A 25158-nucleotide genomic window follows, 5' to 3' on the forward strand; every position below is an offset into this window, starting at 1 on the left:
CCCCCCTCCCAGTAATCAACAACAAGAACAACAGAGGACCTGTAAGTAACTGGGTGTTGCTGCAGAAATATTCCAAAATGCTGGAATGAATTTGCTGCATTCTGGGACACAGGAAGCCCATATTAACATGCACTTCTATTTAAGACCCATTACAGTCAAACCAAAGGCAGAGAAGCAACTGTAGCAAGACGTTGCAGTTCACAGTCAAATTTGCAGAGTGAAAATGTTATTTGTTGTTGCCCGCTTGGATTCTTGGAGCATTTTAAACCCATTTCCCTGCGAGTGAAAAAATAATAGGGGCCAGTTAAGAGTCAATATCTATAAAGCTAACATTTTTTAGTGTAGTTGGTTTAGTTTGCCTTTTTGCACAAAACCTGCTCATGTATTCAGCTTTGTGCAAGTAAAGGGTCTTACATAGGTCAGGCTGATGCCACAGGCCTCTCGTGTACCAGACAGAATATTTCACCAACCCTGAAGTAGATCATTCTCTCATGAAGCAGGCTACTAATCTATAATGGCTACTTTCCCCAGAACAGTCAAGACAGTGAGGGTAGGAAGGTGCACCAAATGCTTCCAATCTGTGTCTTAAATGATTAGATTTTTTTTTCTTTTATATTCAGTCATATTAATAAGTCATTTTTGTCATCAAAAGAGGAACCTCTAACAGTGGCATGGAAGGGGAGAGTTGATGAAAAGACTAAATGAAAGATCAAGTCAAGATGGCAGGTGGACATGATGGACACAGACACAGCATGCGCCAGACAAAATGTCATGCTCCGCGCAAAATACAGAGGTGACACAGAATTGTTGAGCAAAGACAGAGAGAGAGCGAGAGAGAGAGAGAGGGAGAGACAGAGGAGAGGTTTGGTTTTCTTCCTAGATACTCGACACACTCACCATCCTCTGTTGGAACATAGATGTTTAAATACAGACAATCCTCATGTTGATCCTGTATATACGTGGTAACTATATCCAGGTTGAAGGTGAACCATATTGGCATCATGATCTCTGGCACAGCATTGTGAATATTTTGAGGGCAGACGGGAGCAAAGTGGGTGGCGTTCTTGATCCCTGACCAGGAAGAAGGAGGCTCGGGAGGCATAAAACGTTTTTCTCCCACTGGGGAGGCAGCGTATGGAACCCCCAGATACTGATCCACCGGCCCCAGGATCTCACTTAGCAGAGGCACCCTCACCCCTCGTAGTTTCCCATACTGTGTGTTCACGGTAGGGTGGTAGTTCTGTCCTCTCACGGCCGCAAAGGACCAACAAAAACTTAACACCCACAAGGACACGCTGAAACTGGCGCAACTGTGGGAACTGCTCCAGGTCTGTGAGGGGAGACAACTTCTCCTTAGAGACCACATGGTCCTTGTGAGGGAGTGCAAATGTAAGTGACCAACATACAAGCTGGGGCAGCACCTCAGCAAACACACTCAGCCCTGCAGACCAGCCACCTGAAGGACAGTCATCAGCTGCAAAACGGGAGCCTGCCGGCTTACGGACGCGGAGAACCAGCCACTTATGCAGTTCCTCTCTCCTGCAGGCTTCTCAGTCGCCGTCCTCCTTTCGCTCGTCAGATCTTCTAGCCTGTGCTGCAACAGAAGAAGACAGAGAAAAATGAATGAGCCTCTGAGCGGCACACCAGTTCACTCCCATTTTTTACTCAGTCATTTTTATTGACTTGGTGAGTCCTTTTCTGACATGAATTAAAACAACTCGCATAAACATGACAGCGCTCTTAGTGCTGTCATTAATTCACATAATCAAGAATATGCCTTTGACTTGGATATTAGAATTAACTGTAGAGCAACTTGTCAAGATGTGCCCTATAATGCTAATAGGACAACTGAAATGTAAAAGGCACCAACTGTCAGTAGATAATTACTCTCGACTTCAAATGCCAATGTTTAATTAATAGCAAATGAACAGCAACAAGAGTCATTACACAAGATCATTATCATATGAACAGTTTAAAATGTCCCATATGTTGTGAGTTACTAGTGTTTTTTTGACATTTTGATGCCCCTGATAAGAAATGTTTGCGATATATCTCATCTGTCAGTCTTCTCTCTGCACTAGAGCAGCAATTGGGAATTTCCTGTCAGTCAGTTCATATAGCGAGTCAGTCGCTGAATGTTTTCTGGCTGGCTGACACACAGCCTAACCTACCACAGGTAATGGATAGCAGGGAAAAACCTACTGGGAAAATTCATTTAAAAAAAAAATTACCTTAGCCCCTGGGTCCCTGATATCCCTCCAACCAATGAAGGTTGTACATCGGTATTTGGGGTTTTGAATTATCGAATTTACCTGAGCTAAATGACTTGTAACATGTTGTTTTGTTCATATAAAAACACAAATAAAAATCAATGGACAGTGAGTCTGGGTGGTTTCCACTGGGGTATGGATTATATATCAATCACCTGCACGCGCTTTATAGAAACTTGCCTTTCCTTACAAGATAGGACTGATTAATGTCATGCATCATTTGGTAGAAATATGAACCACTGCAGAGATATGATGAATGGAGAATGTAAACTACACCTCCAATGTGTTTGCTCTTGGAGATTACTTTTGTGTAGCCACAAACAGCATGGGTGCCTCCAGTGACAGCACTGTAAATGCTAAACAGCAGTCCTGAGGTGAACCTGAAGTGCCAGTGAATACCTTCCCACACTGCCTGATCAATTTTCAATTTCTGTGGCTTAGGGTCCCCCTTAGCTTTGTGTGCCTACTGCGGGGTTTGCTCTAATAACGATGAAGAAGAAAAGCCAGCATTTAGACAAGGATATTACTATCCAAAATGGCTCAGTAAATGATTTATAATGTGTGAGCAGCAGTTGGACGACCACTAACCACTGAGGGAAAAAAGAAATCCTGATTTTCCAGTATGTGCTTTAATTACTAGGCAGCTATTCCCATCTGCTACAGCTGTGGATCTGAGCCTCTTGGTGGGATGTGCGAGTGTATTCAAAAGCCCTCACGTTATTTCATATACACCCACATTTTGTAAATAGTGAAGATGAGCTTATCTTAGCCAATACATGTGGAAATGGGAACATGTGTGGTGGACACTTCTGCTCAGGAACTCAAAGCAGCACACCGAGTACCTGCTAAGTGATAATACATGAAAAGCCAACCATATCTAATCTGAGGACTAAAAGGCATGCACTGCTGAGGGCCAGGAGCCGGCAAAGGCTTCAAAATGCTCCAAAAGTCACACTCACAATGTACTTCCTTTGCTCATTGGGCTGTTTGTTTAACGTGCTGCTAAGCTGTACTCTTGTTTATTCTCTCTGGGGCTATCCATCCTATTAACCCCTTTACTTTATCAGTAACTGAATATTATGGTCATCAAAAACTGTCCCCTGCATTACAACCTTAATTAAGTTAGGGTGTGTTGCAGAACTTTTTTGATTGCCCACACCCCCTTCAAAAACCAACTTGAATTCATATTGATTGCATGTATGATCCATCATGAGTTGTGTCCGTGAACTGTTGTGCATATTTATCCCCTGAACCGAGAACAGACATCTCGCCTGTGCCAAAAGACGAGGCCGATGAACATGTTTAAAACATTTCTATTTTTAGCCGCACGTGCCATGTTTTGTGCACACGGCAGCAGAATCATTGCGATAACACACATTCTAGTTGAAATAAAATACACGGGGTCCAACTTTTTAATCAGGACATAGCAAGGACAGAGGACAGCGTGATGGAGTGTGTGTGTGTGTGTGTGTGTGTGTTTAGAGGACACGCAGCTCAGAGGACTTCATCAGTCTCCCCTCCAACACCATCTCAGAAGTCCTCTGCTTTGATCTCCCTACCTGCTGAAGCGCTGCCAAGGGACAACAGCGAGAGCGAGAGCGAGAAAGATTGCAGGAGTTCTCCCTCATCATACCAGAAATATTGATCGTCTTATCACTGTGGCCTTGCAACCCATAATAAATATGACAATTCTCCACACCCTGATTAATAGGATATGTTACAGTCTGAAGGTCCAATCCCTTTCATTATTCAAAAATGCCCTGGTGGTACAACATGTTAGCTGTGCCCATTCACATCCCATATTTAGAAGACAACACACACACACACACAGGCTTTCTCCCTGTATGTTTTGGTCCGAGCCCACAGCCATGCGTGCTTGCGAGACCCTTTGTTCTCCAACAGCTTAGAGATCTCTGCATCACAGTAAAAGTCTGAGTGCAGAGCCAAATCTACTCCTACGGCCTGGCATCCCTTAGTGAGAGAGAGACGCTGAATGGACTCTGATAAAAAAAAAAAAAGAAAAAGAAAAGGAACCAATAAAAGTTCCGAGTAGATGGAGCTTCTGACTCTCCTCACGATGTTATTATAGTAGCTAGTCTGCAACAAAGGTGTTCACAAAGCTGCATTAGTCCTCTAAAACATCCACCTTCAAATGAAGTGAGCTGCCCTGACCTGAGAGAGTGTACTCACTGATTACAAAGGCTTGCAGCGCTGTTACATTATAACCAAGGCTGAATGTGCCATTATAAAAATAATAAGAGAAGGGCAACAAGACGGGAACCCAAAGACAGAACCCATGTTCTCAGGTGGTTACCTCGACTGAACTCATTAAAATGTGAGTGGCGATGGAACAAAACTTCATTGAGTGTCTTCACCTTCCACTTGCACTGTTAAAAAAAACTCAATTTTGCTTGACTTATGTTTGCGTCTGCCTTTGTGTCAATAATGTGGAAAACACATGTGTAAATTGTTTCCCTACATGTGTAAATTTCAAAAGGAACAAACACAGGGAAATCAATAATGGATGTACACACATACAGCATGTTTGCTCTCACAGGCACACTCCTTGTATAAGCTCCCGGGCTTGATGAACAACAACATGCCATATTAAATCAAGGAGATTGACATGTTTCAGAAACAACATTCAGAAAATGTCAAAACCAAACTGCGGCTTCATAAAGCTCCCGCTGGGAACCGGTGCCACTGTAACAGTGAGGAATGAGGGACTGCGCTTCATTTAATTTGCCTTTTTCCGTCAGCCTCAGAGCCTTTGCAGTCATTATTACTTAGAAGATTTGGTATTAAATCAAGGACAAAGCCGCAGCACATTCTGACTGCTAATCACCATGGAGATGCTGACATATTTTTTTACAGGGAAAAAAAAAAGAAAAAAAAAGGGTGATGTTGAGAAATGACGGCACAGCTGCTGCGGCTGCTCGCTAAGCTGTGTCTCCACCCCTTCTGGCTGCTAGATGAAGGCTTCCATGAGTATCATTACCAGTTCAACAGCCAAGGAAACATGGTGAGGGAAGCACAGCAGGCAGACTGAAGACGGATTCCAGGTTAGCACAAGAGAGGAGTTCGAAGACTGCACGGCAAATAAATAATGGCCAAGTGCTGACGATGCTTGAAACAACAGTTTGCTCTTTGTGACTAAAATGATAGGGACAGAGTGGATCTAGGAGTCCTAAAGCTGCACGTTGAGGCTGTGGGCTCATTCCTACATCTGTATTGCCTCTTTTTCTCCTCCCTTGGCGTGCCACATACACTTTGGGCAGTACAGTGGTAGCCTATGTGCAATACTATGTGAGGGGTACAGCGATATTAATCATAGCTAAATGCCTAAATTAGATGGAGAAGTACTGAAGAGCCTACATATCATTCAAAATGATGAATAAAGAACATTCCCCACCAGTTCATCATCCAAACTCCTATTGATCCACGGCCGAGTCCCACTTGACATCCTGCTGAAAAAAAAAAACATTACGCAGCTAATGACTGGAGCTGCCCACAGGGATTTTTTTGAGGGTTAAGGATTCTTTGGGTCCGTCTCTAATCTAGCCATATGTAAACACATTAAGATTTTACAAATGGCGTGCTCATTATCCAAACTCCCACAGATGTCGTTTGCAGAGTGGGATCTGTTCTGCTGACAAAGTGTTTTGTGTGCAATTTCTATCACCATGGCAAAAATGCTGCGAAAAGAGCACAAGGCGATGGGGGCATCTGTCTTCAAAAACCTGTTGACCACAAACAATGGTGTGGGGACGTTACATCATGTCCACACATTTCTTCATTGTTACATTACTTGAGTTCTCAGTCACGTACTGAGGCATATACTTATGTCTCAATGTGAGGGCCAACAACAAGCGGACAAATTGGTCGGGATTTAAATTTTTCAATGCACTTGAAACAAGATTTAATACAATCCGGTCCGATTTTTTTATTTATCTCAAGATGATCAGAACACATGAAGTTTGTAGATAATTAACCATGTATGATGTGTAATACTGTATTTTAAACTTTAAACAGCATAATAATTATTATTATTTTGTGATTTACATAATGATATTTTGTGTACTATTTTCAGTAACGATAAATCTGTCGGTTATTTTCTTTGTTTTTTATGAATCCAGAAAATGTAGAAAGTTATGTTAAACATCAATCAGTGTTTGTTGCAGCCCTAGTAAATAGATGGTGACACTCTGACTTCAGTATTTATCTATTGTGAATTTCTGCCATTCCTTCATGTTTCACAGCCACATAAATATCGACCACAAGAACATTTTCATCAGATGTGTTACCACATGAGTGTCATTTATTAGTCGAATCAGATCTTTGAAATATTTGGTATCGCTCCGATTGATTCATTTTTTTTTAGCTGTTGGTCAAACCATTCTACTTATATGAAATGGCAACACGTTTGATTGGACGTAGTGAGGCACATGGGAAACATGATCGAATTCTAGAACGGATCCACTCAAGCCAACCAAGGAAAATTCAGTAAATATTTCAGGCTGCTCCTCTCATCTCCTTCACTGCAATGACAGCACGTATTACATGTCAGCACTAACACCAATTTCTGGATGGATTTGAAGTCTTCTGGGATGCATTGAATAAAAATCAGGCAACTGCAGGAAACCTGAGTGGCACTTGCATGGCGTGGCTGTTATAAAGCAAATTAAAGTTTACGACAACCACTTTATATGTGAACTGCTGCTCATTGCTGCACAAAAGCAGCTGTGGGTAAAAAAAGAGACATTTCTGTAATTTTTGGAGCGTTATTCAAGGGCTTAAGGTGGATCAATGTGGGGTTTTCTATAACATTGTTAGATATATATTTAGATGATTTTCTTGTTTTCCCCTCACATAACACATAAACCAAATTGATTGCTGATTGTTAGAAAATAATAATAAAAATAGCCAATTAATCAGTCTACATCTGTCAAGGGCCATGCAAAATTATTGAACACAGTGATGTTGATGATCTCTCCTAGACACATCCTTTCTTTAACATATTTTCTCTTACCTTCTGAATAAATGAATTGTAAGTAGTGTATATTTGTATTTCAGAGTTGGCAACACAACGGTGCCTGAAAGAGAGAACTCACTTTCTTTTACAGCAATTCATTACTTAGACATTCATTTGTGTATTATTTGGGACATGGTTTATATCCAACTCAAAGTCCGTATCGATTGCTTAAATGATGTCATTTTAAGTCCCGTATCCACCAATGTGTGGTTCACTGAACATCGATCCAAGACGATCGCAAATACCAAGGAACTGACAGGGACGGGAGTCATGGAAACAATTTTTCTTAAGCAGCAAGACTAACACTTCGCAAACACAGAAAGATGAACCGGGGGTTTGGTATGAGTTAATTGAGGTCTGCCCGGTAATTACTACAGAGATTTGATCTTTCACAATCAGGGTCGCGAGTTCGCTGCCACTTCATTATAAAATCTTAGATGCTTCTGTACTAGTCTGGACTAAAGGGACTATACACAGTAGTTGTCCTTGGCCTGAATACCCATTTGCGGAGGCAGCAATAAAATGAAGCAACTAAGAGGAACCTACACGGAAGAGCAATTATTTTAAAAAGAGTGCCTCCAGACCTGAAAATGGCTCACCTGATAAAAGTGATTTATTTGCAATATACATGTGAAATTAAGGTTACGTGATGCAGTAATGTCTACAATTCGGTGAAGATGTCCCCGCTCGGAACAGAAAAATGTTCTTGCTTTACACCAGCTCCATTATACAAACGACATATCCCCATATGTACCGTACATTACCAAGCAACACCTTTGAAGAGCTAATCATCCCGATCTTCAAAACGCACAGGAGCCTTTCCCTGAGCGCCTCTTTCATCCACTGCATTTTGAATTAAGCAAAAACTAATTCTGATCAAATTTCCACAAGAATGTGAAATTCCTTTCATTCTTTTTTTTTTACAATACAATGACAGCTGTCATGTATGTTTTAAGTCTGTGAGAATCCAAGTCCTCCGATGGACTAATGAGCGGAATACAGTAGCAGCTCTAATTTAAGCCAAGTAGGCTCCAGTTCTTATTGAAAACCTGAACGATCAGCTTTATTATTAAGTGTGAAAAGGACTCCACTGACGCAAACATAAACCAAGCAGAAACATGACCCAGTTGCTGCCTGTAAAATTAATAATAGTGCACTGGGTGCCTTAGTAGTTACACTAATGTGCAAACAGAGCTTTTCCACATTCAGGTGAAACATAGTGGATGGTGTAAATTTTGTCTAAAATGATCCCAGTGCGCCTTCTCAGTTGCATTATATGTACATATATATATATATATATATATATATATGTATATATATATATATATATATATATATATATATATATATATATAAAATACTTTTTTTCTGTATACTTTGTATGTTATACTGTGAATTGTTAGCTTCAGAGTCCAAAATTGTGATTAATGTCCAATTGAGCAGAAATGGATTTTGAGAAAACAGCGCGTTATTGGAAGCGGCACTGCACATTATTCTGATGTGTCTTTTCAAAGACCTCGGCTACTTGGCTTCCACACAGAGTGTTCACAAATGTGAAAAGCACAGTGGTAGAATGACGCCATTGACATGCAAATGCCTGGTAGTTGCAGAGAAGTGAGAAGTGCCAACATCTATTGTCGTGTGACAAGAAGGATTTCTAAATACATAGCGGAGAGCTGAAATGTACACAAGTGTGCTTGACACAGCAAAACCCACTGCATCTATTTTCCTTTTTAACAAAAAAAAAAAAGAAGGTATTAAACGATGGTAGTGGATTCACGAGCATTATGGTGGGGGTCTAGTTACAGCAGGAGCACAGGGTTATTGTAGCCTAATGACAGCAAATTAAATGAGGCCTGTCGACTGTGTGTGATCCCTGGAGTTTTATGGGAGAATAATTAAGTTTAGAACTGACCCATCAGTGGTGTGCTTTTAACAAAAGGTCACCAGTGAACAGCAATGTGAGCCCCACTTGATTACTATGTATATCACAGCATCAAAAAAGATGCTACTGCACTAATGAGGGGCTGACCTTCAACTTCAGCGTAAACAAGGACCAAACAAACACATGCTGCGCCACATGGCCTATTAATAAAAGGTGTTTAAAAGATTAATAGCGCCGTAATATGCAGGAGCACTACATGACATACAGTATGGTGTTTCAGCAAATGCTGGTGAATAGATTCTAAGCAAATATTCAGATTCCTGAGCATTAGGAGATCCAGAATACAGCTGCATGAATGTAAAGAATGAACAACAAAAATATCATTTCCATTGAATAGTAAATAAGCTTCAAATAAAATATGACAGCTGGAAATGTAAATGTGCTTTTGAGGATTTAAACCTTATTATATGACATAACAGGGTGATTTGGAGCTACAGCCAGGTGGATTTAGAAGAGATATAGAGGGATTAGTGAAGTGATATCAATCACCACAGTTGAACCATCCCCTTATCCAGCACCATCACAGTCTCTGGCCGCTCTCCCCATTGATCCAGTGCAGGATAAGGGGCTGCAGCTGTAGCTGACGGCGAGGATTTCCCTCAAGGATTCCCGAAGATTCCGAAAATAACTTATTTAATTTCGAATTTTGAGGATAAAGTCAGGTTTATCCTTAAACACTTAAAAGACCTGATGAAAAATTCAATCAGCATCACCGTGTCCAGTTATTTGAGCCCGAGATAAACCTGCTGCTTGTGTGACTGAGTAAAGGAGAGCCAGATAAACATTAGTTTTTCCTCCCGTGCATCTCTTAGTTATGTATAAACTCTGCTCACTGCATGTTCATTGATATTCTAGATATTAGTCAGGGAAGAGAGCCCAGCTGATTATGAGCTCGGAAAGACATTTTAAATGACGGTGCCCTTTCTTGAACCAAGTTAGAAGACAACAGTGGCAGTCAACTATCGTCTTGTTACCAACAATCATCTGCATTGGTGAAAAAAAGGGTGTGTGTGTGTGTGTGTGTGTGTGTGCAGGTGGAGCAAAGACATGCCTCAATATCACACATGGCAGGAACACTGTCCACTGACATCAATCCTTTCAGCTCTCCCTGGCAGATATGTCCACTCTCCATTCACTATTTCTAATCCTGTCTGAGAGCCTGTCTTGAATGTCAGGCTTCTCCCTAAATTGGCTCGTGTTCTTTGTGATTGATTAAAGTACTGTAACCCAGCTTTATCAGACCGGCCTGAATTTCTGCCAGATCTATTAGGTAATGCATCCTTTGTTATTGCGCCGGTTGGCTCCCCACCCCTGTGTTTGGGAAATGCACAGAACCATTTGCTGCGACACAGAACACTCAGTCATTCCCGGTACCATGTTAACACAGCAGCATTCAGCCGTTTCGCCGCTACTTTTTTTTTTTTATAAAGTGGTGTTTTTATACAAAAATTATCTGCATCCAGACGAGCGTTTTAGATCTGTTTCAAAATGAATCTGCGTCCGCACCAATCCATTCAGGTGCAACGGACATAAACAGGACATGGTTCTCTAATCTGCGGTTGAGTATTTTATCAGACTGACAAAGAGAATGTAAGTGTTAAAATAACTTTTTGTTCAAAGTTAGATAGTTGAGTTGCGGCTTTACCAAAAAAGCCACCCCAGAGTTGTCAAATGAAAACAGAGCCAGCAGTGTTTTTAAACTTCTCCATTGTTGGGGCTCTAAAATGACATTTGCCGATGAGAATGTGTGATTCCTTTTTAAATGAGAACCTAGCATAGCATGGATGCAGCCTTGAGCTCACAACAATTTGAAATAAATGTGGCATCCAAATGCAATACAAAATGATTCAATGAAAAGTGGTTCAATTTTGCAACAAGGCCCAAAACCATGTGCACAGAAATATACACTTTTATTATTAATCTCCATTTATTTCTTTTGACTGATGTCACGGTGGTGCCAGAAACGCGTCTGTGTCCCCTGACATTGAGTTAACAATATGGCTATAATTCATATAATTCTAATGCCGTAATATCCCCCATGCCATTGCACACAGAGGAGAGGAGAGGTTACCCTGATATTACTGCTGACGCCTAAGTCCTAGACATTGCACTTAGAGTGTCTCCTGCAGGACATTACTCAAACACACAGGCACTACCAAAGTCCATGAGACAAGAGTAGGCCACGACAGTATACCAAAAACACACATGTTCAGACGCTGCAGCTTTCCATGAGTATTCAAGGTCATACAGTACGGCGCCACACACACACACAGGGTCACCACAACTGAATCATATGCAATATATATCCCACATGTGTACTATCTATAAACTGCAGCACTGGATTTAATATAATGAAAAAAGAGAGAGAAAAAAAAAAAAACACAGAACAGACACTCTGCATATGGAACTCTGGGTATGAATAAAAAAATCCCATTTGTGTACTTTAAACAGAGCAGAAAAGCACTTAAATGACTGCACACTTAGAAGTAGGCCATGTCCAACCAATGCAGGCAAATTTAGCCTCGGGTTGTCTGCACTTCCTCAAAGACTGCACACAACGCACACTATGAGCTACTGTATCTCTCCTCCTATTCTCTGCCTTCCTTGCACCAAAGAGAAAGCCCAGAGCGACGGCAGCACACTCTGTCGATACCGTTTGAGTGTATGCACGCGACATTGTGCCAACTGTGATCATGTATGTTCTCACGCACACAGTTAAACATTTCCAAAATGATTTCTCTCTTATCTCCTTCTCTGTTTTCGTGTCGGTGAAATGGCAAACATTCTCCATCCTCCATGTTTCCCTGCCAACCTGAGGGGAAAAAAAGGGGTTTACTCCGACATCTGGATGTTCGCTAGCTTGAGTGAATAGTCATATCAGATCTAATCCTGCGACATCAAATGCAACTTGAGGGCACATTATTTATTCATTTAATTGCTGACATCCAAACCATGCCCTAAACGGTGACACTTTGAAAAGTATTCCTCTGTGTCTGAACTGTGCCAATACAAGTGCAACTAGCAGGGGCTCGCAGAGGGGAAGAGAGCTTTATGTTCCTTTTACCAGGCATGAATGTAGAAGAGATGGAACAATGGGGGCATTGTTGTTTTCTAGCTTTCTACCCAAGTGCCTTGGGTGACTCTATTCCTACTGACCACAGTCTTCCCAATTTAAAATACATAAAAGGCGAAGCCCTCAGAGACCAAATGGTACATCATCTATTAGTAAGAAGAAAATAATATCTAAAGAAAAAAAAGAATCATCACATCACAACATTGGAAGAGGCACCTAGATGATATGGACTTTACTTTTGATGCATTAGTAATTACAGTATGGGTCTAAACCTACAAAAAGAGAGTAAAAACGATCTCACTGTTCACTCTGGACTTCTATACCCTAACAAATCACCTTGGAAATGACTTTAGACAAAAGTTGAGCGACAGAAGCAGCACACGGAGAACAGACGTTACCTACTGCAGCTTTACGTGCGGATCGTCAAGCCCTTCATGCCATAAAGCGAGCATAAGCTGGTGAGACCTTCACCCACCATCACCCGCTCATTTCTGTATTCTGATCCGTATGGAAATGAACCATGTGTCATTGCCAACGATGCCATTTCATAAACAAACCTGACTCATTCAACAACCTGCACACAGGAAGAAACACAACACCTCCACTCTCGGGAGCTGATTTAATGAAACATAAATTCAGAGGGGGAGACATAAATTCTGTGCTCCTAAAAACGAGTGAACTCGCTTTACCTTTTTATGTTTATACTTCAACATTTGACTTGTTTGCTTGTGAATATACTCGTCATCGTTTAAATATTTGGAAAACCTACCGAACCACACTCTGTATTCATCAAAATAGGGATTGAAAAACCTTATAATGGGAGATATTTGGTGTGCAGAGCTATAAGGTTTTTTTGCATCACTTATTCCAAACATTTACCCCTGTGGTTAACACATACTGGGCTGCACACATTTCTGTCTTTGAGTTGGATCAGAAATATGTAAAAGAACCATACAAAAAACCTCAAATAAGGCAATAAAATGAAGGGATAAAACCCTACGATTTTACATACATATGACGACCAAACTACAGTTTGTTTACAAGAGTTTTTCAAGCATTTTTTTTTTTACTTCTAATGTTTCTCAATGGAAGATTCATTTTTACAACTGTAATATATATGGGCTTCTATAAAGTGGCAGTTGTTTCACCCTAGGGACAACCTAAAGCGAGCCTTGATGGCAAGGCTTGAACTCAACCTCCAGAGGGTTAGCAACTTAGTATGCAGACATACCCGGCCAAGGAAATCCATATGCGATGGATACAAAGGTTTTCATGTGGAAGAGGAGATCCGCCTCTGTGCAGGATTAAGTGCTTTGGATCTAATGATGAGAGACGACCCGTTTTTATTTGTTTTCAAACAAGCAGTTTGCTCTTGATAGAATAGCCGCCGTGGTCTCTCTCTGGAGGGTACAACTTGCTCATCAAAGACCTGGCTTTGTCAAACAATCCATACACTCTTAATGCCACATTGCACGAGACACTTGCGAGACAAGTTCAGAGAAAGACGGGAAATAAAATCAATGGGCAATTTATCCCACGTTACCATATGATTATGGCAGATCATGTTTAATATCGTAGACTTTTTGTGTTCAATCCCGAGTCATTCAGGGACAGCTGGTGTTTTGGGAGGTCGCCCCCTCCACCTCGGTATTCCATGGTGGAATTCTTCCTCTTCCTATCTTGGCTGAAAGAAGATTTGGTAGCAGTGTATGCCCGGAGCTGTAAATCTGGGTTAGGGGTTGTGTGGGATGCTCAGATAAATGGGTAGGGCTTTGTTTTACTGCAACACTGCTTGTCTTAACTTTCTGTGTCTACTAGGGATTTTGAAAATTTGCTACTGTCCTTGGGCCTCTCTCTGCAGCAGCAGCTCTGAGTCGGGTTTGAGTCAGCCCTGCTGCCCGGAGATTACATAAATATCCTCTATGAGCCTTTCCCTACTATAACCAAGCTTTAGTGTTTGGGTTGTTTTTTATCTTCAGCAGTGTTTTTGTTTTGGTGTGGGTGGAGTGCAAGTCACAGATTAAAAGGGAAACTGGGGATACTCATTTAACCCAAGTCCTTTCACACTGTGCTCTACAATTAAAAGTCTAAACATTTCCTCAATAGACGATATTCCGCTTTCAATTCCTCTGCTCAAGAACTTTGCTAATGGATTTGGACTTGAAGGACCTTAATATCTGAAGCAGCTGTTTTTCATGTGTGTGCAGCAAAGCATTAATATGAAGGAAAAGTAGGCCACAGAGGTACAAAAGTACATTTATCCCCGAGGACATATGTCACATTTCTGATGTCTTTTGTGATAAGGTTTCCTTATTCGTGCTTCCTTATAGCGTCTTTCAAAAACCAAAGTGGGAAAGAAAGGCAAAGATATGGCTTATTAGGTCGGTCCTGGGCTCCTTTTCTACACTCTGATCAAGGACCTGCTGGAGAAATCACATGGGTATCATTAGAATCAACCCCAAGGAGACTTTGAGTGCAGTGTGTGTGTGTATATGCCGGCTAATGACTTATTCAACAGCCAATGTGTCGTCTAATAGTTAAACAGCCCCGCTGCAATATACAGTATTTTACACTTCTGATGCCCACAACAATGTTTTTTATTTATTTATTAAATTATTTAGTTTAGATGTTGACTTTGGTTATTGCCTAGCGACCTGTCTAGAGTGCGCCCTGCCTTTCCACCTATGTCAGCCGGGACTGGCACCAGCGCCCCCCCGCGACCCTCGTGTGGAGGATAAAGCGGTAGAAGACGGAGGGATGGACGGACTTGGGTGATAGCTCGGTCATACAATAAGAGGCTCAATAAATGTGTATTCAGTATTCTGTACGGTGACTTGTTATTCTTCTGCTCTTCTGCAGCAATAGCAAATAACTCAATTTGACATCCCATTAGTTAACATATTACTGGGTGCCAGGCTACCAAAAAAGCCTCAACAATAAAAGCTTATTGTCACTGTTTGTTTTGGAGTTCCGCGGAAATTCAAATGCACGGGACGTGTGTGAATCAGGTTAAAGGATTAAAAGAGGATGTAATTGAAGGGAATACGAGATGAGCATACGTTTTGGGGTTGACAGAAAGCAGTGAATCATTTAGTAATGTATTATCACGGCATGGAGATCTGCCTCGTTCAAATCGCTTCAAATGCAACGGGGAGTGCAAAAACAAATACTGTAATTCAATGGCATTTATATTGTTGTTTGTCTATTGATACAACAAAAGGAAGATAGGAAAGCTGTAGTTGTCCACAGCATGAATTCAACAAACCTGGCAGAAGTTTTTGTTAGACTGGCTTTCACGAGCCCAGAGCTCACATGTTAAAAGACTTATCCGGGCTTACCTTTCGCCAACCTAGCCATTTTCCTCTTGTTTCATTACAATCTCACTTCTTCCTTCTGTCCTTCCTCTTATCCTCCCTGATCCCTTCTCAATTCCTGCTACTCTCGCGGAGAACCATTTCTATAACCATTTCTATCTAACGGTATCATTTCACTCTTCACTCTTCAGCTTCAGGACTGAACTGCCCACTGCTATTATGTCATTCAACACTTGCTCTTCAACATGGTCTAAATTCACAGAGTGTGCAGGCCAAAATGACCGATAACAGCAGCTCTGGAGTCTCTCATTTCAAATACCTTGCCTGTTGTTGAGACTGGAGCGACTAACTATGGAGAAAAGACATTCGAATGCAATTCAAACATCACCTTTAGCCCAATGGAAATACATTATAGTGATCATCATAGATTAAATGCCTTCCCACAGACTTCTACAAATAATAGCATGCGATTATGGATTTTGTGCACATATTTGGGCAGTTTAGCCAAAACCTCAAATCTGTGCTACTTAAAAGATCAGAAAAACGCCTCGAGCGTCCACGTTGTCTTATGTATTCGCCCACATCACCAGGAAAACCAAACAAACTTCCTCTGGACTTCAAAACCAAAAACAGACAAGGATGCACCTTTGTTCACTAAATCTCTTGTCGTAGTGACCCACAGCCACGACTTCATCAGAGCTTCTATCCTGGGAGTAGATGCCACAAGGCTATTTCTGTAATGACCCAGATTTTCCAGGTGAGTCTGGATCTGTATCAATGTATTAAGCTGCAGCAAGCAAGTCAACGAGAACCTATCGGGTCGAATGAACTATTTCTCAGGGCGGGCGACGGTGGCTCAGTGGTAGAGCGAGTCTTCTTTCAACTTGAAGGTTGTGGTTTGATTCCCAGCTCTGCTAGTCTACATGCCGATATGTCTCCGAAGCGCCGTGTGAAAGTGTGAGTGAACGGCAAAGCGGTATATAAATACTAACTATTTAACATTCATCTACAGCTTGATATGTACAGTCACACACAATTTGAAATAGTCAATACGTTAAATGTTCTATTGCTCCAACATCCATGCAAAGTCTGTCTCCTGGCTTTAAAACACAATCAATACCAGGGAAAAACTCCCCAGTCTAATTTCCTTTCTTGGTAATTTTGTCAGATTAATATCAAGTAAATTTCCTGTAGCCTGCTCTTACACAGTGTGATGGCATGATAATAACATTATTGGAGGACAGCAGTAATTGTGGTGGATAGCTCCTTTTGGGAAGAATACAGGCACAGATGGGTTCTGAGCTTGATGGAGGAATTTCTCCGTCCCCAAAGGCTATCATGAAACTTTGGCAAGAGATATAAATAGATTGCAGCCAGCAGCAGGTCTATAATTAAGCACAAAAAAACCTCAATCCCAAATCAGGTGCTATCTTATCAAGGTTTGAGTGTCATTACAGCACATTAGAAAAGCGTCCTGACTGCAAAGCATGGTCAGCACAGTTTTGGTTGCATATACAGTGAGGACACATCCCCACTAATTATTTTATAATATTACAATCTGGAGGTTTTAATGAACTGAGGAGGACTTTGGATTTAACAGTTACGGATATGCATACACACATAGGTTTAAAATTAAAGGGTGTAAAAATATATACTAAGAAATTCATTTTCAGCAACTGTACTGTTAAGAAGTGTCATGAATTAAGAAAAAGCAAAGCAAGAAAATCACAGTACTTGGAGCTTTCCATTTGTGATAAATGGAATGAAATTCGAGGCTAGATAGGCAAGCTTTGAACTTACACCTCTGCCTAAGGTCCTCTCTGTATACACACTTTTACAGTCAACACTATGATGTTTACCTAAAAAAACACATTTTAAATGTCTATGACTTTCATCTTGTCTCAAATAGAAGGAAAGATGAAGCGGCATCAGCCACAACATAGGCACTGAATTGCCTATTTAATAATAATGAATAATAATATTGTGTTTTATTTCTAAAGCAATTTTAAGGATCCTCAAATATGCTTTGCAGTCAAAATCACATTACGCATTAAACAAATATCACAATAAACAACATTATGCAATGCGAGTGATTAAAAGAGATTCGAAGGTGGTTCAGTCGGGGGCCAGCTATTTACAAGGGTCTGTATTTAATAAATAAAAAAAAACAAACATTTGTTTATACCAGGGTATTGGTGTTTTCAAACAAACACGAACACCTGCAGGCAAGCACAGAGAGAGAAATAAGGAGACAAAGAGAATATTCCACGCAACCACATAAAAGATGGACAGCAACTGTTCTGATCTGCCTGTGCTGTCTCGGTATTCAACATGCAACCGATGGTTGTGGTGAGTTTCTCTGTGTGTGTGTGCGTGTGTGTGCGTGTGTGTGCGTGTGTGCGCGCGCAAGGAAGAAGAGGAAGGATCATTACTAATCTCTCGCATTACTGCAGTCATTTCCACTCTCTTCATCACCAGTAGCATGTGCTCAGTACGATTTAAAATATTTAAATCTGTAATCTGTCAGCATTATGAGGTTAACACACACACACACACACACACACACACACCACACAAGACTGGTGTCCTATCTGTCACCATGCTCTCCACACCACATGCTCCCACATTCATCACGATAACCTGAAATGTACTACTGTAGCTCTGGCTGGAGAACGCTTTGTGGTCAGACTCTGTCATTTCCCAACACTGGCAGAGAAAATGTGGGACTTGCATGTAGCTTGAAAAAAAAAAAAGAAAAAAAAAGAAATGGTTCTATGAAGAACAAGAAAGCTTCTAATTGTTTCCCCAGTGAGCGTGACCCAGTGACTCTCCCTTGTTCTTTTACTTTGGGTAAAACAGCATTCATTATTGACTCAGCGGCACAGCCTCGCAGTCTCTGACAACATGAGTAACTCCGAGCACTTGCGTCGTATGAGTGGCTCTAAGTTGTTTGTCAGTCGGGTGCAGAGCTGTGAGCTCGAGCGTCACCAATAAACCCCCGTTCACCTTTATCTTAGCAGCGCCCGCATTTTCCTATAACGCTGAATTAATAAGCAAAAAAAAAATCAATCAACTGAATTGGATTAAAGCCTGAACAACAATGACCCATATATGACCGTTAGATTGATGGAAGACACTTCAACATTGCCAATTTAGTCAGCTCCATGTCATGTCTTCATACGACAGGCTTTCACTAAGCTCCTTAAGAGCCTGCCCCAGGGGATCTATGGGAGGCTGGAGGTACTGACTCAGGCCTTATCTCCACTAATTTACCACATGAATTAGATGGCTCCTTGCTTCTGTGTCCAGTCAGACTCACACAATACTCACTCCATATTAGGAAAATAAGGAGTAGATTTGTGATTTCATGGCTGAATTAGAAGCTGGGAAATCAACGTGAAACACAAGCACATCAACTTTACCTGCACAGTAATGTTCATCCACGGGTTTTTAACGAGTGTCGATTCCTAGTCACTTGTCTGTGTATTTCCTGAGTGGATTATTGGGGATGAAATGTAATTTGAAACAATTTTTTAAAAACAAACAGGCAGGGCTTCACCCCCTGTCAGAACTCAAAGTAAATGCAGAATGACTATTTCTCTGTTCAATTCAGACTTTTCTTTAATTGTTTTTTTTTTTTTTACCCACATTTTAAATTTTAAATGAGCTGGCAAGATAGAGATGTGGGCTTCTGGAGGATAAAAGATACTGGACTTGGTCAAAGCTAATGACACCAGCGCCGTATGTAAATGAGAGCCACGTTCCACAAAATAAATCAATCAAATGTAAACAAACCAGCACGTTCCGCTTGAGTTCACTGTTTCATTCACGCCGGAGTTAAAAAGGTCATTCATTTATTTTGCATGTGTCACACAGCTGTTGAGTTTTATCCCCGGCATCCTATGCTTACGTAAGTCTAAAGCACAGCTTTGCATCGGGAGAGACGCTCTCGCTTCCCATCAAGACTTTATCCCACCACCACTTGCTGTTTTGCTACATGGGAAGCATTTTTAAAAAGGTCTCATTTTAAAAGGAAAAAACAATCAAAAACAGCTGTAGTGCTTAGTTATATTCCTGATTTTAAGTCGAAGTCGGTTTTTGTCCCCAGTCTGTACATTACTGAGGGTAAATAGTCTAATTAATAATTAAACAGACAACTTCTGGCAGAGAGTGAGTGGAGACATACTGTGTGACATCTGCTTTGTAGTTAGAATGGCGATGTCCAAAAAAAGCTTGTTTACTAAGCAGACATTGGTCTTTGGCAGGGAAACCTGCTTGTCAGGGGAGATGTTTTTGGGCCATGAACAATGTAGAAATCTCTAATAAATATGCTATGTGCTTGAGACTCGAGGCGTATCTTTGCGCCTCAGGCCAAACCCATTTTATTAATCAAACAACGGCATTCTCATCTTTTCACAGATTTTAACAAATGCGTCCTCTTCATTATTAAAAGGAGATATGACACAAGTGAATCGAGGGAATAGTCGCTCGTCTTGAGTAACGCTCAAACAAACAGTCGGGGTACCTTTTGTCGGTTCCATCACAAAAGGTGTCGTCTGACGATGATGAAAGCACATCCTCCCGAAGCAAATATCAAGAAGACACGTTTATCCTCCTTCATTAATTACTGTGTGTGGAAGAATAGATTATGACAGTTGACACATAATGAGACTTGGGTTTGAAAGATTGGACGGTTTGTTGCCACATCAGAGCAATTAAAAAACCTGAAGTGCTTAAAATGATTTGGCATTGTAATTGATAATGAGATCAAGACTGATTCTCTTTCCAGTTTGTAAACAACAGGTTTCATCATTTAGTTTTCTTGCTAATCAAAAAAATCTCCACGAACGCCTGTTTGTTTGCTTTTTCTTTGCGTGCGCGTGCGAGACGTTGCACGTTGTGCAAATGCTGCTGCAAAATAGACGTCTTTTTTCGAAGCTGTAGGATAGAGAGCAAGAGGACATGTTTTCAGAAGGTCAGAGGTATTCATTTGGGAAATTATTCAGTTGCAACTCCTGCTGCTTGAAGACAACACACCAGATACAATGAAAAACCTTAGGTAACATAAATAACCTTCCACAGCTTTCGCTCAAATGTGCAACACCTCTCCTCTGCCTATGGAGGACTCACTCACTCAAATTGGCCCGTGTGTCAGAATATGAGAGGAAAAGAGAGAGTGTACCGAGAGAGAAAGTGAAGGTTAGAGAACAAGAGGCCTCTCCGGCCAGAAACCGACGAGTGGCTCATCCATGTTAAATCAGACCAAGATGTACTCAAGTGGATTCACGTAAGGTCAGGGAGAATCCTTGCCGACCTTTTCATCAGAAAGAGGGGGCTCATGAAGCTTTGCACAGCATAAACAACAGACTCAGTGCTGCACTTTGAAATGTGTGTGTTTAGGGGTGTGTGTGTGTGTGTGTGTGTGGTTAATGCCCGTCACCAATCGTGTGTTGGCCGAAACGGTTTCGTACGGTACGTATTTATTTGCGTTTCCAGTAGGAATAGTACCAAAATAACCCGCCCCAGAGTAATGGTATGGTACAGGTGGAGCTAGACCCACAGCAGTCAGTGGATTTGGCGAGAGAAAAGCATCACTCCCTTTCTGACCGGTGTATCTTCAACGCCCGCAGTCTAATCTCATTAAAAGCTTGGCGTCTTGTTGATATGAAAAAAAGCCACAAACTGTACGGTATCAAACCAAACTGTACCATGATGGAAACGCGGCTTTATTGGCACATGACAAGTCTACTCTTATACGTCTTATAAATAAAACACAGACAGGTGACAACATTAAAAAAACATAAAGTATCTTTGTTATGGTGTTGGGTCACCATGTGTTGCCAGAACAGCTTCTTCAAATCACATTTTAGTTGGGTTGCAATCTTGTACCGGTGAAATCCACTGTAAATGATTCACATCATCTCCATGCACACACTCTCCGAGTGGGGGCGCTGTTGTCCATTGGTTGAAAGTTTCTCCTGTAAATTTGTCACCCGTCTGTAATTCAGGCCACCATAATGGTTACATGACTCAGACACAACCCAGTAAAACAATATGAGGAAAATGGGTCCTAAAACAGCAGGGAACTTGAAAAGTAGTACTTCGCTGGCCTGGAATACAAACACACTGAAAGGCCTATACAGAGAATTCACAAGCAGCAGCAGCAGCAGCAGCAGCAGCAGCAGCAGCAGCAGCAGCATGCGTCCATGCATGCATACATACATAATCATTCACATGATATTGAGAACACACCATACAATATAAATGAACCCATTTTGACTGCAAATCACATCAAAATCCAGAGTCCTATCACAGTATGTTGAGTTTTAAATGTGCACGACAAAGAAAAAGTGTGAATACTATGTCTCTGTCATTAAAACCCATTTAGGCTCTTTCTTCAACAACAATGTGGAACACACGCCAAATAAAGGACAGGATAATTTCCTAAACGTTGATGCATTAGCGTCACATTGCCTTTTTTTATACAATCACCATGACAACTACATTTTTCCTTTTTTGAATTCCACTCTCACCCTCGTTTTTCTTTCTACCACTCACTTCAATGAGTCTACTGATCTCTATGCTTTCACTGTGTGTCCAGGAGTGGCCTGGACTTCAATATTACAGTTAGGACTGAACAATTAATTGCTTTCAAATTAAAACTGCTCTTTGAAAAAAAAACACATTACTAATAAAGTGTAAAGAGTGCAATTTAATAGTCCCCCTTTTTTTAGTTTTCTAATTTGTATATTGCAGTACACAAGAGAGAATCAATATATATATCTTAAGGCTATCATCCTTTCTTTAGAGTATATTATATTATATTAGTATATAGTATAATGTAGCAGTGCTCTGAATGTGTTAAATCAATAACGCAGTAAATATTGACCTAAATCTTGACTCAAATCAAATCGTACTTGTATATTTTGCCCAAAATCCCTCAAGCCCTATTTACAGTGAATTATTTACCGACTTGAGCACCAAAACTATTTTCATCCGCCAGATATTTTTAGCACGTAGTTTACATCTTTCCATAGGTTCCATTAGGAATAATTACAGCCTGAGGACGGAGGAGAAGTGATCGTGTTCACTCCAAAGTTTAGCAGGGTCACGGAATAAATAGATCAATGCCATCAAGTCATCACAAGATAGATTTACAGGCCACTACATTATAAACAAACAATTTGTGATGCAGATAGATAGATAGATGGATAGATAGATAGATAGATGGATAGATAGATAGATAGATAGATAGATACTCTGTGACTAGGAATAGGGAAAAAAAAAAATCCTTCAATAACCAGGCAGAATCTCAGCTCATGCATATGCTATGAGGCGTTCGCATTGAACAAGTGATTGTTTATTCATCCATAACCTTCTGAATGAATCAATCCATGAGAGGAAAAACCCAAAGCAGTTGTAAAATGGGACTCCATGCCTGTGGCAGAGTGTACCTGCTCCTCAATTCAACAAACGGAAAAGAAAAAAAAAATATGTATTGCTTATAAGGAAAAAAAAAAAAAAAACTGGTAGCAGATTCCAAGTAAATCAAATCAAATCAAGTTCAAAAGCTGGTGGCGATCTCATTTATCGTAATTATTCAATTGATTTCCTTTAACTTCTGATTTCATGTGACCATCAGAAAGTCACCGAGCAGATTCAGTGCAACGAGGGAGAGACAGAGAGAGATTGCGCGTCACTGCTCTGTTACGCAAACCAAATGCCTTTTGCCCATGCCCAAAGTAACAAGTGCCGACAACAATTATCACAAGCTTCTCCTGACTGCGCTGACGTTTGCGCCGCAGCTGTGTTGTAACCTGTCACATGTGCCGGTGTGGCCGAAGCAAACACTATTCGAATAATCATCAACATCAGCAGCAGCAGCAGCAGCAAACCCCTGCTTTAATAAGACTTGCAAAAGACTCGCAAAACCCCAAAGTAAAACGCTGCGTCCATGTTGAAGAGCACAGCACCAAAAACACGTTTACCTTTCACCAAAAAATAGAAGTCGTTCACCTCGATGTGACCATTTCTCTTGCAACCTCCCAAGTCACAGCCGTGAGATGTGTTGTGTGTTTTTCCATCAAGTATCATGAAATGACTCACCTGCCTTGTCGGGATGTAATTCCCCCATGCCGCGTTTCTTGGAATAAAAAGCCGGGTCAATGTCTCACTGTGTGTTGTGGTCTTTCAATTGCAGCGGAGTGCATTTACTCCAAATATCCGCACACAGTCCGCGCACTGCTTATGTTTGTCGGGAGTGACCTTCCTGTGAAGCGACGGCACATGTCGTGATCCTCTCAGTGGATTTCTCCCCGCGTTGTTTTAATGTTGTTATCTTCTTTTTTGTTGTTGTTGTTGTTGTTGTTGTTGTTGTTGTTGCTGTTGTTGTTGCTGTTGCAGCAGGAAAGCTCTCCTCCTCGTCCTGCCGCGGTTTGACGCTTCTGCCGTGACTTCGGGGCTCAACACTAGCTTCGCGGGAGCGCGCAGCGCGATCCCGGCTGCACGTTCGGGAGCGCCGATTGGAGCTGGAGCAGAGAGTTACTAGGTAACCAAGGGCACACGCATCACACATGAGAGGGAGGATTTATACCCTGCTCCCTGCCTTCTTTGACGGCTCACCAAAATGGACGTTTTTAATGTGTCAATGATGCCACACTTTAAAACCACAATAAACGATATATCATCTTCCTACAACGCATCATTCCTCTCTGGGCTGTGATCTCGTGGGGACATGTGCGTATGCCCACGTATAACGTGATTAGAAATCCCACAAACGATTTTTACGAAGTTGACACAAGGTTAAGAGGAGAGAGGAGGCCTTTAACTAAGTGGGAGAAACCTGATGAATGAAAGAAGAGGCAGGGGTGGGAAAAGGTCGTTAAATTCTAAATAGGCTATTTAAAAGCTTATCAAGCTGCAGAGCAGTTTGTGTAGGAATTAAGTTTCAGCTGGGTCTTCCATTCCTCACTCTGTGAAGTGTGTTAAAGCTCCACAATTACGTTCCCTAAATATTCACGCATCGTGAACCAAGACGTGTCAAGATATTAAAGGTTTACCTGTACAGTTTAAATAATAACAACAATGATAATAAGAATACTGGTCAGACAATAACAGTACTACAGCACCTTTGTATATTAAATGTATTTTAAAGTGCTTAATAAAACAAACTTAATAAAAAAACATGATAAAGTGCATCAAAACATAAAATACATCATAATACAGGATACATCAAAGTTTCTTATCAGCAACGTAAGGTAAATGGGCCAGAAATAATCGCTTTTATTACAATGGCATTTGCATCCAAATTACTGCTTTGCTGCTGATAGTGTCCCTCCATACTACAAAGTAATAATAATAAATAGCACTAAATGTCTTACGGCAAAATGACATGTAAAAAATCATAAAAGAAAATGATATTATTATATTATTATTATATATTAATGATATTATTTACTTGCAGAACATGCAGATTTAGGGCCTGGACTGTCAAAGCTGGTCCACTTGGACCTTAGCCTGAATTG

General features: G+C 41.0%; 1 protein-coding gene across 2 annotated transcripts in view; it reads right to left on the bottom strand.

The window, feature by feature from the left end:
• Positions 1-24004, bottom strand: part of LOC122778417 (neuroligin-3-like) — a 109225-nt gene extending 85221 nt beyond the window's left edge. For both annotated transcript variants that reach the window (XM_044040302.1, XM_044040301.1), the window contains exons 1-2: positions 23741-24004; positions 898-1594 (exon numbers count right to left, since the gene is read on the bottom strand). In XM_044040302.1, the coding sequence (XP_043896237.1) occupies positions 898-1366 (469 nt within the window). In that variant the 5' untranslated portion in view covers positions 1367-1594; positions 23741-24004. The remainder of the gene's footprint in view (positions 1-897; positions 1595-23740) is intronic.
• Between the last annotated feature and the right edge of the window lie 1154 nt (positions 24005-25158).

The sequence above is a fragment of the Solea senegalensis genome, linkage group LG12 (genome assembly GCF_019176455.1).
Source record: "Solea senegalensis isolate Sse05_10M linkage group LG12, IFAPA_SoseM_1, whole genome shotgun sequence".
NCBI classification, from domain to species: Eukaryota; Metazoa; Chordata; class Actinopteri; order Pleuronectiformes; family Soleidae; genus Solea; species Solea senegalensis.